Here is a 17,542-nt window from a genome sequence, read left to right as displayed (position 1 = left end):
GTTCTGGTGTTGCCAGGTTGTCTTGGTTTCCCTGGGGTAGATTTTTTTGCTTTTCTCTTGCCATCATGTTGTCAGTGATTGGTTCTCGCCTTTCCCTTTTATCTGGACTTTGTCCCTGGATCTCCGTGTGTTCTTGGTGGCAGATGTCCTGAGTGTCTGTTCTGCATCCAATGGCTGCTGGCTGAGAATAGATAGCCCAATGCTGGATTCCTGGTTCCCTGAATCAAGCGTGGGGGGGGGCAATCTTTCTGTGTGCTAGGCAGAGCTCTCTCTGGTCCCTGGCTACTCGAAACACCTCACCAGGCCTGTGTCCCTGGATCTCTGCTGTTACTAGTGGAGGATGGTCTGATGATCATCTCTTCTGCCCTAATAATACTTCTTATTAGATTGGTTACTGTAGTGTGTGGGTATGTATGTGTGTGTGAGTGCAAACTCACATATTTGTGCATGCATGCATTTGTGGGTATATGGAGACAAATAGTCAATTCAGATATAGTTTCCTTTGGAACTGTTCATCTTGGTATTTGAGACAGGGGCTTAAAATTTGGGCTAGGCTGGCTGGCTGGCCAGAGAGCCCTTGAGATCTTGTGATTTTTGTTGTTGATATTGTTATTCTTCAGTAGTTGAATTACAGGTTTACGTTGCTACACATAATTTTGACACATGATCTAGGGCTGAATTTTTACCTTGATATTTGCAAGCAAGACAATGTGCTGACTAAACTGTTTTCTTAGCTCCCCATTTTCTTCAGTGATTTTTAATTTTATTTTATTTTCAGATGGGGAAGGGATTCACTAAGTTGTTCAGCCTTGTCAACTGAATATTTATCTAACTTCAACCTTGACCTTACATTTCTATATCTCTTTGACACCTGAGAAATGAGATTACTCCCGAAGTATGAGCCACTCTGCCCTGATGCCATTTTTTCCTTTGATGAAAATTATTCTATATGTTCTTACTCTGAAAATTCTGCTACTGATAAGTTGAAAATTATAGGCTTATATTTTTCAAAACTTACTTTAATAAGGGTTCCTAAATGCTTCAACCTCCCTTATAGCCCACTGACTAAAGGTAGGAGAGGAAGATGTCTAATAGGACAACGGGGTCATGAACTTGTTTAGAAGTAGTTCTTAAGGCACAATTTTAGTCTTCATTGTTAGCAGTTGAATGCACTAGTAACGTACCAAATCCAAGTCAGCAACAGCTTGATCCACACAGAAACCAGGAGGCTCCTCTGATCCACATGAGTTCACTGAAGTGGCAAAAAGCAGCCAGAACACCATCAGAGCTTCTTTAGTGTGTTTCTCTCTAAAACCTCCTGACAAATAGTGATCATTGAAGAAAGCAAGGTGAAGTAATACTAGAGAATCATCCACAGTCTGTTGGGTTACACTTATATTCTTTCTATATATCATGTGTCCTCTCAAGTCTTTACTCCAGCAAAACATCACATGCCCTTTCACTAGGCAACCTCCAGTAAAATACCATGTGTCTGCTTCAGCAAGACATCTTCCCATAAAACACTTTCCAGAAAAACATCACAATACGACTGAGTCTCTAATGAAACCAGAAGTTTACACCTCAGAACATCAAACTACTGAGCTATGTCATCTAATTTAAAGTATGTATTTAAAGACTATTAGACAGTCTTACATTCTTTTTGTGTGTTGTTCTAGTCCTTTCAATGATATATGCTTAATGTGAGAAAGTGTAACTTCAAAATGATAATAAGTAATCAGCCCTTACTGCTCAAAGCATACACAAAGCCCCCAAAGTCTATTTTTCCTTTTCCTGTGTTCTGTACTTGAATATAAATTCCCCATGCTTCATGGTTGTTTTAGGATACATACCAAACTACAGCAGGAAATACTATGACTCAGTCCTATTTTCTAGGGAGCATATTTTTCACCAAAAGATTTCCCTTTTCAGTAACAAATTTGATATTAAATTTTATAATGCCAGAATGCTGATTTCAAAGCACGTGAAAATGAGTTTCTTAAAATGAGGGTCTGAATAAGTTACCCGCCCTTTTTGAAGTTAGTGAATAAAAACACTGGCCAAAATACTATCATATTAAATATATTTAGAGCATTTATGCTTATATGAATTTAGTCTCATTAAATAAATTATATTTGTATAACATTTATTTTTAATTTTGTCTATGAGAACAAATTGTAAGAGAAAACTAAATATTTCTATTAAAAACAGCCAATGACCTTCCTCTATGTACTTGCTCATGTCTAGTATGTAAAGGATTTGGAAAAATTTAGAAGAAAATGTCAATGAGATACAATCAAGACCCAACAAATTGGCTATTATGAAAAACATGAAAGCTAATAAGTGTTTGTGAGTATGAAGAAAAGAGAAGAGTTTCTTAATCATACTTGTTAATCTTATAAGTTAGTAAAATACTTCAAAGGCTTCTTTAAAAATTAACACTTGGAAACCAGTCAGAAAAGAGCATAAGTTGCCTGCTAGGTAAACTGCCCTACTCCTTAGACTCTGTTCCTCAAGATTCATTCTATCTTTTATCTCATTGCTTATACCGTGGTCAGACTCCTGATCAGGTAGAATCCAGCTGCTCAGAAACTGGCCTCACCACTTACAAGGACAGATGAGTGAGCCCTTGCCAGTTGAACTGTCCGTTCCCTACACTTGATTCTCAAAGATGTTTACCTACTTTAAACCCCAACTCATTCACAATTATGCTTTCTCCAGCTGTTCAGTTTTCATACCAGTCAGAAGAACAGAGATCTCCTGCTACACTGAAGACTAAGCTAGTTGCCTGATGTCCAGCCTCTAATCTGGTCAGAAATTAACCACTGGATCAGAGGTAAAGCAGGCTACCAGAAACCCAATCCACAAAACCTAGAATACCAAAGAGAAAACAGAAACCAAGAAACCAAAACATATATCTAACAAAGACAAACTCAGAGATAATGCCTAGAACTATTATAAATCCAAATCTAGTTGCCTTAGTCACAGTCTAGGAACACAATCACCAACAGTTAGGGCAATATGGCACCACCAGAACTCAGTTGCCTAGTTCAGCAAGAACTGATATTTTAATTCATTTGATGAATAATAATTAAAAAACATCACAAATAAATTTGTAGAGATAACAAAGGTTTTTAAAAATAAATGAAAAAAAAATCCCTTTAAGAAATTGAAGAAAAGAAAAATGAAAAAAATAGAGGAAATCAATAAATCCATTAAAGAATGCAAAGTATACCAAGTAAAACTAGATGTAGAGAACTGTCAACACCTGAAAAAAAGAAAGATGAAACCTTTTATAGTCTGAGGAAATTCTGGGTTAGCAAACATGAATTACATATACAAGCACCACCAACAGAAGAGATGGAAGAATCTCTGGTTTTAAATATTTGATAGAAAAATATAGATTCATCACTTAAAGGAAATGTTAAATCTAAAAAAAATTTTTTCTAAGACAGAACATACAGTGAATCTGGGACACTATGCGAAGGCCAAAAACAAGAATGATAGGAATAGAAGAAGGAAAGAAAATCCCAACTCAATAATACATAAATATATTTAACAAAATTGCAGAATAAAAATTTACTAACTTAAAAAGAGGACATGCCTTTAAAGATACAAAAAGCTTATAGAATATCAAATAGATTGGATCAGAAAGAAAAGTCTCTGGTCTACATAATAATCAAAGCACTAAAAATACAAAATAAAAAAGAACATTAAAAATTCCAAGGGAGTAAGTCCAATTAACATATAAAGGCAGACTTATCCAAATTACAGCTAAATAGAAGATCCTGGGAAAATGTATTGCAGACTCTAAGAGACAGTAGATACCAGCCAAGAATACTCTACCTAGTGAAATTTCTAATCACTGTAGATGGAGAAAATAAGATATTACGTGACAAAGCCAAATTTAAATAATATTTATTCACAAATCCATCCTTACAGAAAATACAAGAAGAAAAACACCAACCCAGGAAAGTTAAAGACAATCATAAAACCACAGGAAATAAATAAAATCATAGCAGCAAAACCCAATAACACACACATATTCACACACATCACTGCCAACATTATCACCACCACAACAAGAATTATCACCACCAATTTTGTGTTTTATAAAACGGCAACAGTGGTATGGTAGAAGAGAGACTCTGATAATTGAAAACTCTGAAAAATCAAGCCATGTGACAGGCCTAGTATAAAGGGACATTTATTTGGGGTCTGAATGAGAGACTAGAGGTATAAAAGGAAGGGGGCAGAGTAGTACAGAATGAGAGAAGAAGATAGGGAGAAGGGAAGAGGCCAGCTTAGGGAAAGAAGAGATGGCAAGATAGAGAAGATGGAGGAAGAGAGAGAGAGAGAGAGAGAGAGAGAGAGAGAGAGAGAGAGAGAGAGAGAGAGAGAGAATGAAAATGAGAGAGCAGTATTTATTCTAGCTGAGTCAGGCTAGTACCTGTCTGTTGTTACGTACTGGGCCAAGAAATGCTAACATTTACACAACCACTACTACTATAAAACCCACCACCACCAACAGTAATAAATACAAGAAAATAACATTAGAAATTGACAATCATTGGTTATTGCTATTTCTTAGTGTTAATGGAATCAATTCCCCAATAAAAAGACCAGCTAACAGAATACATGTAAAATAAGATTCATCTTTCTTCGGCACAAAGCAAACATGGGTATATCAAATATAAACATTATCTCAAAGTAAAGGTTGGAAAACATTTTCCATGGAAATAGTCTCACAAAGGAAGATGGAGTAGCTATTATAATATCTAACAAAATAAACTTCAAAGCAACACTAATTGAAGGATATTGGATAGGACACTTCCTGCTCATCAAAGGAAAAACTCACAAAGATGATTTCAATTTTTAGCATCTATGTCTCCCCCAAAAGAACAATCAGATTTGTAAAAGAAACATCACTAAAGCTTCGATCAAACATTAATAGCAGGGCACTTCAATACCTCACTTTTACTAATAGACAGGTCATCCAGACAAAAACAAAACGAATAATGGAGTTAATAAATAGAAAGAAATGAAACCAACAGATATCTCCAGAACATTTCATCTAAACACAAAATAATATACTCTCCTCTAAGAGAGTATTCAGAATATTCTCAAGGAACATTCTGAAATATTGACTACATACTAAGCTATAAACTGAGTCTCAATGTATACAAGAATATTAAAATAACCCTCTCTATCCTATCACACCACCATGAAATGAAGCTGGACATCAACAATAAAAACAACATAAAGCCTACAAACCCATGGAAACTGAACTCCCTACTTAACTCCCACTGGGTCAAGGCAGAAATAAAGAAAATAATTAAAGGCATCTGATAATTCAATGAAAATAAGAACCTAATCTACCTAAACTTATATGAAAAAATTAAAGTGGTGTTAAAAGTTCACTGCAATATGTGCCTCCATAGAGAAATTGGAAAGATTTCATACTAGCAACTTAACCTCACACCTAAACGCTTTAGTACAAAAGAAGCAAACACCCAAGATGAATAGACTGCTGGAAATAATCAAACTTAGGACTGAAATCAATAAAATAGAAACAAATAGAACTATATAATGAATCTATGAAACAAAGAGTTTTTTTTTTTTTGAGAAAATCAACAAGAAAAAGCTTTTCCAAACAATTAAAAGGGAGAGAATACTCAAATTAACAAAATCAGAAAAGTAGGACAGTGGGGCTTCATAACAACAGACACTGAGAAAATTAAAAGAATCATTAGGTCATACTTTAAAACCCTATACTCCAAAATTTTTTAAAAATATTTAAAAGAAATGGACAATTTTCTTGCTTGACACCACTTACTGAAGTTAAGTCAATTTAAAAAGATACAATTTATGTAGATTAATTAACCCCAAATAAATAGGAACAGTCATTAAAGACCTGCCCCAGAGCCCATGTCCCAACAGCTTTAGTCCTCATTGTTTTTCCAATATTTTAAGCAAATTCAAACATTAATATTCCTCAAATTATTTCACAAAATGGAAACAGAAGAGCGAGGAGCTAACAAACTTAGAGTGAAATGGATACAACAGCTATCTACAGATCTTTTCACCTAATATACTTTCTTCTCAGTATCTCAGGGAACAGTCTGAAAAACTAACCATGTGCTTGTTCAAAAATCTGTCTCTCAAAAGTTACAAGAACATTAAAATAACCCCTGTATACTACCATAATTCCATGGATTAAATCTGGATATCAACAACAGAAACAACATTTCATTTTATGAGGCCATAGTCACACTGAAACCCAAAGTATCACATAAAGACTGAACAAAGAAAGATGAAAATCTGTCACAAAAGTTGATGGAAAATATTCAATAAAATACTTAAAACCTGAAGCCAAGAACACATCACAAAGATTATCCAACCATGATCAAGTTGACTTCATCCCAACAATACAGGGATTGTTAAACATATAAAAAAAATCTGTCAATATAATTCACCATATAAACAGACTGAAAAAATTATTTGATCATTTATTAAGCATTAATCTTTGTTAAAAGACAAACACCTATTCATGGTAAGATTGGTGAGATCAAGGATACCAGGGGCATATGTAAACATAATAAGGGAAATGTATGACAAGTCTTTAGCTGATATAAAATTAAAAGAAAGAAATTCTAAACAATTCCACTAAAATCATATAAATGTTTAGGCCACATATTATTTCTTAGTTAGGGTTTTTATTGCTGTGAACAGATGTCATAACTAAGGCAACTCTTATAAAGGACAACATTTAATAGGGGCTGGGTTACGGGTTCAGAGGATCAGTCTATTATCATCATGGCAGCATCTAGGCAGGCATGGTGCTGGAGTAGCTGATAGTTCTACATTTTGTACTGAAGAGAACCAGGAGGAGACTGGCTCTTCCATATTGGGCAGAGCCTAAGAATAGTTGGATACTACCAAAACTCATCCCCCAGATGTTTCCTCCAGCAAGACCACACTTCCTAATAATACCACGCCCAATGGGCTGAGCCAATTGAAATCACCACACTCTCCATGTCTAAAGCAATAAAACAACTAAAGTCGATTAATAGAATAAAGTTTGGAAAGGAATAAGTCAAAGTATTATTCTTTGCAGACAACATGATGGTATACATAAATATGTCCCAAAAGATTTACTTGGAATGCTTATAGTTGATAAATTTCTTTAGTGAAGTGGCTGCACACATGATTTGTTAAACACAAACAAGGACTGGAGTTATATGTTATGTGAAATAATATAAGCATTCTATGCAGAAAAATATTATTTAACATGGTGACCTACAAATACAAACTCAGAAGAAATAGATAATGGTTACATGTGTTCAGGAATAGGGGAAGAAAGAAGAGTCATTAGTCAACATATAACTTAGAAGTAAGATCTGATGTTTATACAGGGAGATTAGGATGGTTAATTTAGCTTTCAAATGTAAAAGCCTTGAAGATGAGGGTAAGATGGCTTAGATAGCAAAAGTGCCTGCTATTGAGCTGGAATATCTGAGTATTATGCCAGTATTCACATTTTAGAAGGAGATAGGCAACTCTTCTTTCAACTCTATGTGTGCACTGTGGTGATATACAGTTGATTGACAATAAAACCAAAAATTAAAACATAAAATAAAATAAAAAACCAAAACTTCATCACATCAAGGATTAAAAGAACCAGGATGTATAAATAATGATATGTTCTATTTTCTAAAACAGCATTTTTTGGGTTTTTTATTTCTTTGTTAATAGGTGATTAACTCATTCCCTTCTAACTTATTTTATGTCATAACTGTACAACTCATTAAGCTTTGCTGAATTTATGCCCATCTGTTATTCTATTTTTGCTCCAGTTGAAAAAAATAAAGAAAAACTGCATTAAATAAACTGCATGGAGATTCATTTTGCATCTTACTAGAGACTGGCAGTTTCACAATTAAAATGAAATTGTTATCACTGTAGATGGAAGATTGGTCAATGGCCCATCACACTGTCTGCTGTTGAGGCCTGAAGATTTGAAATGAACCTCACTACAGTTGCCTGGCTTGTCCAACCACAGAGTGAGAAAGCTTTGGATGTTATGCTTTTCTCTAATAACATGACAAAAATATACAGGAAAACAGAAAGGAAACAGATACAAAGTATAAGAGAGATGAACAAAATATTCCTAATGTTTTTCCTGAGATTCTAAATCAAGTTCAACAGATATCATGAATTAATTAAATGCAAAAACACTAGGAGATACAACAATTGGCATTTACAGTAATTGTTCCCTAAAGGTTTGCATATAGGAATCTTGGGAAAAGTAATTATTTAGGTTTCCAAAGCACATGTGATTTTAAAAAAGAGCAGCAATAATAACCCTTTAGCTCACAGTGTAGATTGACTAGTCTTTATTTCCCACAGAAAAAAAGACTATTCTATCAGAGATAGTGCCTACCATAGATAGCAGGTATAGGTGTAGAATACGATGTGATTACAAACTACTGAAAATCATAGTGGTAAGCAGGACTTCCCTCCCTGTGAAGTACTCAGTAGTAAGTCTCTAGAGAACCCCAAACAATACAGACTATTGGCATCATTCTTGGTTGCAAACCGCAATAGATGGGAAGATTCTGTGGCTCATTTTGGATCCAATATACAAAGAAACCAACCTTATAATATCCAGGAGACTTTCACCCCACACCTAACTTACCAAAAAGGTCTGTTTTCTTACCCTAGATCCTTTAATATCAATGTTCATAGCAAGGTTACTTATTAGTGTAATGATAGCATGATGGTCCACTGAGTATTGATTGTTTTCTCATTAAATGAAACCTGCTCCACAGGAACAGTGAATTATATTCTGAGTACTGTAAATCTGGTAAAAAAATCCCATGACTAGTGATTTCATATTTTCAGGATTGGGGCAAGGGACCCTTTGGTGTTCAGCTAAATTATCATATCATCAAACTTACTTCTAAAATATTAAATTTGTGCCTGTAGATCTCTGTTGTTCTCAACTTTGGTAATTTTATAGTCTTTTTAAAAATAGGGGTAGCAGTTAATGCAGAGACTTATAAGTGATCAGAGTAACAAGAATAAGTAGTGGTGAGTGCCCAGCTGTATTTGAATTGTTTGTATTAACCTGTACTCATCCAAAAATCCAGGAGCATCTCAAAAGAGTTGGGGAATGGAGGCATGGATCTGGGAAGTCCTGAGACCTGTGCATGGAGTAGTTGTTACATGCAGAAGCTTGCAAAATAGTCTAGGTATTTATTCCTGCAAGTTCTGCACACAATTAAGCCCAGCATTAATGAGAGTCCTGGGAACAATGAGTGAGAGGCCCCTGCTCTTCGTGGGCGTGATATTGACAGCTGTCAGCTACTGAGGGAGAGATGCTCACTGTCCTTCAATATGTCATCTGGTATGTTGTCTATGCTGAAAAGCAATGCTGCACATCCATGTACAAATGAGTAGAAATAATTAGACTCAGGGTATTGTTAATAACAACACAAAGAGAGAACACAAAGTTTGGGGTGAAAGTGAAAGGAAACCACTAAAGAATCTTGGAGGGAAGTGGTCGTTATTGAGGTGATAAACACGCTATAGAGGAATTTTAATCCAGTGACAGCTTTGACAAAGGATCATGTGCAAGATCTTCTAGGTTTATACGAGGCACATGACTTCAACCCCTAACACTGATTGTAAGGCTAATTTGCAAAGGGAAAGCATCCATGATTGCCAAGATTGAAAGTGATTTCTTATTGAGGAACAGACAAAGTTATGTATCAGAGAAAGATTTGTTCAACTCTCACAAAAAGAGCACAGGAAAGAAAAGCTATTTAAAAGCACTACAGGGAGAGAGTGAATCAGAGAGTGAGTCAGTTGGAAGTCAGTGCATTGAGCACAGTGCAGTTAAATTCATTTGAGTCTACTTTTTTTTTTTTTTTTTTTTTTTTTTTTTGGGCAGAGGCAATTGAAGCCAGAGAATAAGAGGTATATGGAAGATTAGATTAGAGCACATTGCTAGAATTAGTTTGAGTCTAAGGAAAGCAATTCAGTGAGAAGCTGAGTGAAAACCAACTGAATCCTCTGGAAGAGGTGCTTAAACCAGAACAGTTGAGTTGAACCAGACACCAGAGTTCAGAAAAAACAAAACAGCTGAACTTATTCCATAGGAAACCTCTGAGATGACAATTACAAATAAAAGTTACATTTATGAAATATGTTGTATAAGTATATGAAGCATTCAAAAAATACCATTTCACAAAAGAGATGCTGCCAAAAGAAGTATGTAATTAAGCTCTTCCCCAGTGTAGGGGAATGGCAGGGTGGTGAAAAGGGAGTGGATGGTGGAGGGGGGAGCATCCTCATAGAAGCAGGGGGATGGGCAATGGGAAGAACCAGAAAAGGGTATAATATATGAAATGTAAATACATAAACTATCCAATAAAAAATAGAAAAAGAAAAACAAGTCTCAATATTTTGCTACCTAAATGGAAGGCATTCAGAGAAACATTCAGGGTAGAATTGAGGCTAGAAGCCTCATCATTATGAATAAAATTCAACAATTAGTGATATCCATCATGGTTTTCTTGGCCCTTAATTTGTCTGTTCACTCTTTACACTATCTTGATAAACTCTGTCACTGGCTTTCATTGTGTGTGTGTGCTTGCATGTGTGTGTACATATGTGTGTGTGCATGTGTATGTGTGTATGTGTGTGCATGTGTGTGCTTATGTGTGTGCACAAGTTTATGAGATATAAGACCTAGATTTCTTAGGTAATTTTATTTTATACTACCCTGAACACCACTTTTAAATGTTGTGTTGAATGTGATACACAAGGTTTATGTATGAGAGTTTATTTTGAATTACTCCCCATACGCAAAAATCAAACCTAACCAAAATATGAAAACTAAGTATCTGCACTCCAACTCCTACATAAAGATAGGAAAACCTGGTCTATGGAAATTAGCTAGTAAGGAAGTCTTCTCCAAATATCAAAGAAAGGAACTTCAATAACTATCAACCAGCTAACTTTTAAACTCACTCCAATTCCATTTGACAAAGCGATTGTTCTACCCGTGTTCCATGTGAGTTTCCATCCCATTCTGTAGAAGGGAGTCTGGAATGTTTAAGAGTTCTAAGAAAGAGTGCTAAGCAAAAGTTAATTTATAACTTATTTCAGAATAATTATGTCTCCTCACAGTAATTTTACGAAACCTTCTCTTTATCAGTTGCTAATATTATTTCTATTTCTAAGAACATATACTCTTATAGGACTTACACTGATTAACTCAAAAAATTGGCCTTTGATGACAGAAAAATTGTGTTCTTTCTTTGCCTAAACACTGATTTTTCAATAGTAGCATCCATTGAAATTAACTAAGAAAGAAAGAACAACTCAGTGAAAGTCTCTACTTCCTTATTTCTTTCTATTTAACATTTCCAAATTAAGCTTTGTGCCAAACACTCCATCCATCATTGATATTTACAAGGATTACACAGCATCTGTTGTCACTTTCCTGCTTTTGGTTTGTGTAATTATTGTATCACTATCTAAGATGGTCGTGTGTGTGTGTGTGTGTGTGTGTGTGTGTGTGTGTGTGACCAATCTAAACTGACCAAAAGACCTCTAAACACTGGAGAGATTTGTACACACATATAGTAGATTCACATAAATTTACCTACACATATCTGCCACTTAATGTTGGTATAGATAAAATAAATTTCAAATAATTCTCAGTAAACTATTTTGATAAACAAAGAATAATATTTTATATCTTAAGTCTCATGATTTTTTTCACAATATTAAAGGTTATATATAGGAAAATAAATAAAAGTTAACCTGAGCCAAACCCTTGGGATTCTAGGCATTATATTATAGAAAAATATTTAATAAGGCTGTTGATTAGTATTTGAGAACTAAGTAAATTAAGTAGATAATAGTATTTTAGAATACAACATAATAAATATTGTGATGATTTTTTTGTCAGTTTGTCTCATCTCCATTATAAAATTATGAGCAAATAGCAGCTAGAAAATTGCTGTGTATTAAGTTTGGAGGTAAAATTAACTTTTAAATCAATAAAGCAAGAAAAGCCCAATGATCTCTACAGTGTGGGGAAGCTACAGTCAATCAGTCCGAAACCTTAATAAAGAATTAGGTCACCTGGGAAACAACTAGCTTCTGGATTTTGTTTTTTTACACTGCAAGAGCTTCATCTCTTTCCCAAACGTCCAGAGCGACAATTTCACAGTTAACTACTATAAATATGTGAGCTGTTACCTGAAACAAATCTATCTCTCCATCCATTGAACCATCCTCAACTCTACATCCATTGTCTCTTTTGAATCTACCCCAGCAATACTTTCCCATAAGGAGACTTGTGGTTGCATTTGACTCAGTCGGATAATCCAAGATAATCTCTCTAGCTCAATAATGTAAACATAATGACATCTTTGAAGTATCCTGTACCATGTAAGTTGTTTCATTCTCAGTTATGAGATTAAATAATGTCATCTCTGAGAGGGTATTTAGCCCGTGTTTCTTCTATATAGTCAATAAGAGAAATTCATCATGACAGTCTTCAACCTGAGGTTTTCCCATTTGTAGTGCATTGTGATTACTAATAACCTGTTTTCGTGACTATTTATTCATGGGCGGTGCAGCCCTGCTCTGCTTTCTCTATTTCATCTTGTCTTGTACCTTGTAAAGATTTGGCTTATTGCTTTTTCAATCCATTGACTAAGGTAAATGCAAGGAGACAAGTTACACATTTTATTTTGAATATGGTGAGCGTCTGAGAAAATATAGTGTAAATAGTTAACTTTCAAACAGAATATATTTTATTTTTCGAATTTAATAAAAATATGTCTGTTGGATCCATTGCTTTCATATATTTATATCAACAATTGTATGCTCTATTCAAATAATACTAAACTACGAGCGACTGATTCTTGTTTCACAGATAGATATGTTTCTCTTCACTTGTTTTTTTTAATTAGAGTAGTTATGTGTGACCAATTTTCAGCAATTTCCTGTTTAGAAACCCAGGCTTTTCCCATTCAGGGTCCCTGTAGTGCTTTGACTAATAATTAGTGATAAAGACAACATAAAATTAAATGACCCAGTGATACCAAAATCATTAAGTAACAATATTAAAAAGATACAATATACTTCATGCAAACAAGTTTGCCTCCCCTTTAAGAGTACATTCCATATGTCTGAACAAGCCATGGAGTTGTATTCTTTTTATGTTATTTTCTTTCAGTTTTGTTTGTTTCTTTGTTTTTGATGTAGGCATAAAGCTTTGAAACATTGACCAATAGGTATCTTAAATATTGTACTATCTTTTCTCTTAAAATTATGTTAGCAATCACTGTAAGCTTCCTTTTGGACATGCTAGGATAACCTAGACCTAATTCTAACCACTTGGATTGGCATTGCCCAAAATTGCCTTTGATGCTTTGATAATGGTATTAGAAGCCACAATCTAGTAGCTGGAGACATTGCTTCATCCTTGCTGAGTGTGTTGGATAAGTTTAACTTTTATCTTGATAGAACCCAGAAATACCAGGGAAGATAGTCTTAATGAGACATCGCGATCAAACTGGTCTTCAGACAAGTCTGTTAAGGGTTATCCCTATTAATATCTATTGTAGAAAGACATAGCTCATTTTAGGCTGCACAATTCCCTAGGCAGAGATTCTTGAACAATATAAGGAAAAAACAAGACGAGAACACCAAGGATACCTTTATTTCTGTTTTTAATCTAGTCTATAGATGAAATGTGACTAGATACTTGAATTCTTGACTTGAAATTTCCTAAATGATGAATTGTAACATTGGTTTGTAAGCTAAATTAACTTTTGCCCTCTTCTATGTTGCTTTATAGAAGGAATTTTATCACAGTGACGTAAATGAAACTAAAATACTGAGTTTGAGATTGGGTAACAGTATACTAAACAAAATAAACTCATTCTCATCTGTGTGCATGCCATATTGATACCATGACTTAGCTCTTAGTGGTGTTTTTATATAATTTTCCTAAGTGAGTCAATAAATATACTGTAATTTTCCTATTGTAAAAATGTCCATTTTATTTTACAAAATAATTATATGTCTTTCAACTTAATCTATTATTGATTCTTTTGTGAATTTCATTTAATGCATCCCAATCTCACTCATCTCCCTTTCCCTTTATACCTTCCCTCTTGTCTTGCAACACCCCCTTTGAAAAAAAACTTGTTTTAAAAGTTGTAGTGTGTTACAGTGTGTAACACAGTATATCGTTTTGTCCATACTTCTTACAAATGTTCATTGCAAGGAGTCATTGGTCTGGTTCAAAGCCTCTGACTTCTGCTGAACTATCAACACTGGGACTCCTCTAGGATATCCTGCTGTTGCCCTGTGTTATGGAGATTCTGCAGCTTTCTATCTCAAGAGTCATTCTCTTCATGTGCTCTAGCAGTTCATAGATGAGGTAGATACTGGGATGTGCCATTCAAAGCCCTGTGTCTTGACCTGGGTGCCAGCTAAGGGGGACTGTCCACCAGTTTTCCTATATTTGCACAACCCAGGGGAAGCTCTTCAGCACACTCTGGCTAGCTTACCCAATGCCACAGCCAACAAGGCACAGTGAAAACTTTTTCACTCTCATGCCCTTGGTGCTGGCTCACTCCTGCCCATACCAACGGGACCAGCTCTACTCTGCTGCCCAGACAAAGTACAGGTCCTGCTATCACTGGTCCTGCAGCCAATGTGGGGCAGGGCCAGTCCTTCTACTCTCATGACTTTGGGGCCAGCTCTCCTGCTTGTTGTAGGTTGCAAGGAGCAAGGGAACGTATCTCCCTTGCCCATGACACCGCACAGCAGATGAGTGGTACAGACAACTTTCTTATATTCAGACACTTGGCTCACCTGAAACCCATGCAACCAGGACCAGCTCTACTGTGCTTCCTGGGTGAGGTGCGAGGCCAGCTCGCTGCTCAAATGTTTTCTGGGCATGCTCTTCCATGATGTGCAGGTAAGAGCTAGAACCAGTTCGGCAGAGCCCTCAGATATCAACATGGCCACAGGCATCAGCCCAAACCAGAGATGTTCAATAGCCTTTTTGTGGTTAACAGACACTTGCTGGTCCAGGCCCCAAAGTGAGATGTAGTCCTCAGTAGTAGCAGAGACCAGGAACTCATCGTTGGTGTAGGTCATATCACCAGCTACTCATCTCAGGCTGTTCTTCACTACCCTCCGGTTTTTGGTTCTGCCTCCCTTTGTTGTATACACATGCTTCTGCTTCTCTTTCTCTCCCAGATTTTCACCGCGAGCTTGTTCATCTTAGTGGTGCCTTGGGCTTCTGTGTGTCTGGGTTGTCTCAGAAGGGCTAAGTTGTGCCCATACCATGTGGCACTGGGAAGGAGTCTTCTCGGGCTTGCTCTGCCTGCCCAGGCCATGTGGTTTTTGGCAGAGTGTCCTCTCAGTTTGGTCTACCTGGCATGGCCTAATGACACTGGATGGGTGGATTGATATGAAGGGGTTTGTTTTCATATAGGTCTTCTTCCATTTTAAAAATAACAATCCAAATTAATGATAGCTATACCTATTTCAATTATTGAAATAAATTCAAATTTAACTGTATGCAAATATCTCCTTCAATTATAAATTCAGTTGTTTATGTGTGTGTTGAGGGGAGGTTGTTAGTTGGTTGCGAGCACTCATAACTCATCTTACATGGCTACAGAAATATTTTTTTAATGTTTCAATTGTCATAGCTGACTTCAGAAAGAAGATGTATCATTGTTATGCAGGACAGCACTGAATCCTCAGAGTGTCATTAGAGGTTTTAATATTTAGATTCTGAAGTAGTATAAATTGAAGGAAGGTCTACTATAGTGAAATGGAAAGAAAAACGTCCTCAACAATTTATTTAATCTCCAAATCTATGTGGAAAGAGAGTTCCTGTCTGACGTGGGTAGTTCAATGTTTAAGACTCTTAAATATAAATTTAGCTTGCTAAAATAATCCTGTGTCTCATATTCTATCTCAAATCATACTAAATGGCACATAATCACATGTTTAACTAAAGTTTAACTTTGAAAATTTACCTGATGTATCCTTTTATTTACCCTCATTTTAATAGGCTCAGAGTTTATATTTTACAACAGCAATTTTCTTACAACCTTAGTATATCTTCTTCGGTATGATTTCAAGTGTATAATTTTATTTCCCTGGAGTATTATTACTTATTACCATGAACTTCATTTTTCTCAAGGGGGGTAATGATGGAGACGTTTAATGTGGTAGAAATTCTTATTTTCTGGGAAAACATACTTTTCTAAATATTTTTTTTTAAAGTAGCCTGAGATTCTCTTTTGCATGACTTAATCCTGTGTATATATTTGTCAATTTACTATCAGTCTCTCTGTGTCTGTCTGTCTCTCTTCCTCACAGACACACACATATAATAAAATCTAACAAAATTAAAGCATAAAATACGGTAACTTTCAAATCACACATTGCATTCCTTAGTTTCATTAGCTTAATGTTTTTTGTAGAACTCATTACTCATTCCTTTTTACTTTTTACAGAACCTTTTTCTGTAAATACTTATAAATCTAAACATACTTAGAAGAAAGTAGGCATATATTAAAACTCTAGGATAAATTTTAATACTCTAATTTCTGTGAATGTGAATACTTGTGTGAGTTTATGTGAACCATGAGAATGCAGGAGAATGTAGAGGCTAAAAGAGTTCTTGTATTTCCTGGAGCCTAGGTTACAGGTGACAATGAGCCACCGTGTGAGTCCACATTCTCTGCAAGAGCATTGGACACTATGAACCGTTGAGCACCATGAAATAATTTTCAAGACATCTAGACACAGGCAATTGTTTTTTGTGTTATTTTCAGTTATAGGTCAAAATGTTCAATTTCTTTTTATTTTAATTTTTTTCATTAGATACTCTCTGTATTTACATTTCAAATCTTATTCTCCCCCTTCCCCCTCCCCCTCCACTTGTTTCCACAAAGTTGCACCCTCTCCTGATCACCTTTTCCACTTCAGTGCCTTGGCATTCCCCTACATTGGAAAAACGCATCCTCACTGGACCAAAGACCTTATCTCACATTGATGATAGACACTGATATTCTCTGCTACATATACAACTGGAGTCATGATCTCTTCATGTGTGCTCAGTGGTTGGTGTTTTAGTCCATGGAAGTTGTAAAAGGTTTGATAGGCTAATAAAGTTGCAAACTCTTTCAGCTCCTTCAGTCCTTTCTTTAGCACCTTCATTGGGGTCCCTGTGTTCAGTCTGATGGTTAGCTGCAAGCATCCTCAGCTGTATCTGTATGATTCTGGCAGAGCCTCTGAGGAGGCATCCATATCTGGTTCCTGTCAGTAAATATTTCTTCGCATTAGCAATAGTGCTTGGGTTTAATGGCTGCTTATGTGGTGAATCCCCAGGTGAGGCAGCCTCTGAATGATCTTTGCTTCAATCCTTGCTCCTCTATTTGACCTTGTATTTGTTTTTCCTTGAGTGCTTTGTTCTCCCTTCTAA

General features: G+C 35.7%; 1 protein-coding gene across 1 annotated transcript in view; it reads right to left on the bottom strand.

Moving 5' to 3' along the window:
- The window catches only part of LOC308429188 (uncharacterized protein), a gene marked incomplete at both ends in the record, with an annotated part of 42,487 nt that extends 27,640 nt beyond the window's left edge, over window positions 1-14,847 (bottom strand). Inside the window, 2 exons of the mRNA XM_080927934.1 lie at window positions 1,185-1,360; window positions 14,679-14,847. Coding sequence (XP_080784060.1) covers window positions 1,185-1,360; window positions 14,679-14,847 — 345 coding nt within the window. The remainder of the gene's footprint in view (window positions 1-1,184; window positions 1,361-14,678) is intronic.
- Between the last annotated feature and the right edge of the window lie 2,695 nt (window positions 14,848-17,542).

This window comes from Micromys minutus (genome assembly GCF_963924665.1).
Source record: "Micromys minutus genome assembly, chromosome: 13".
NCBI classification, from domain to species: Eukaryota; Metazoa; Chordata; class Mammalia; order Rodentia; family Muridae; genus Micromys; species Micromys minutus.
This window is presented reverse-complemented; position numbering and strand designations above follow the sequence as displayed.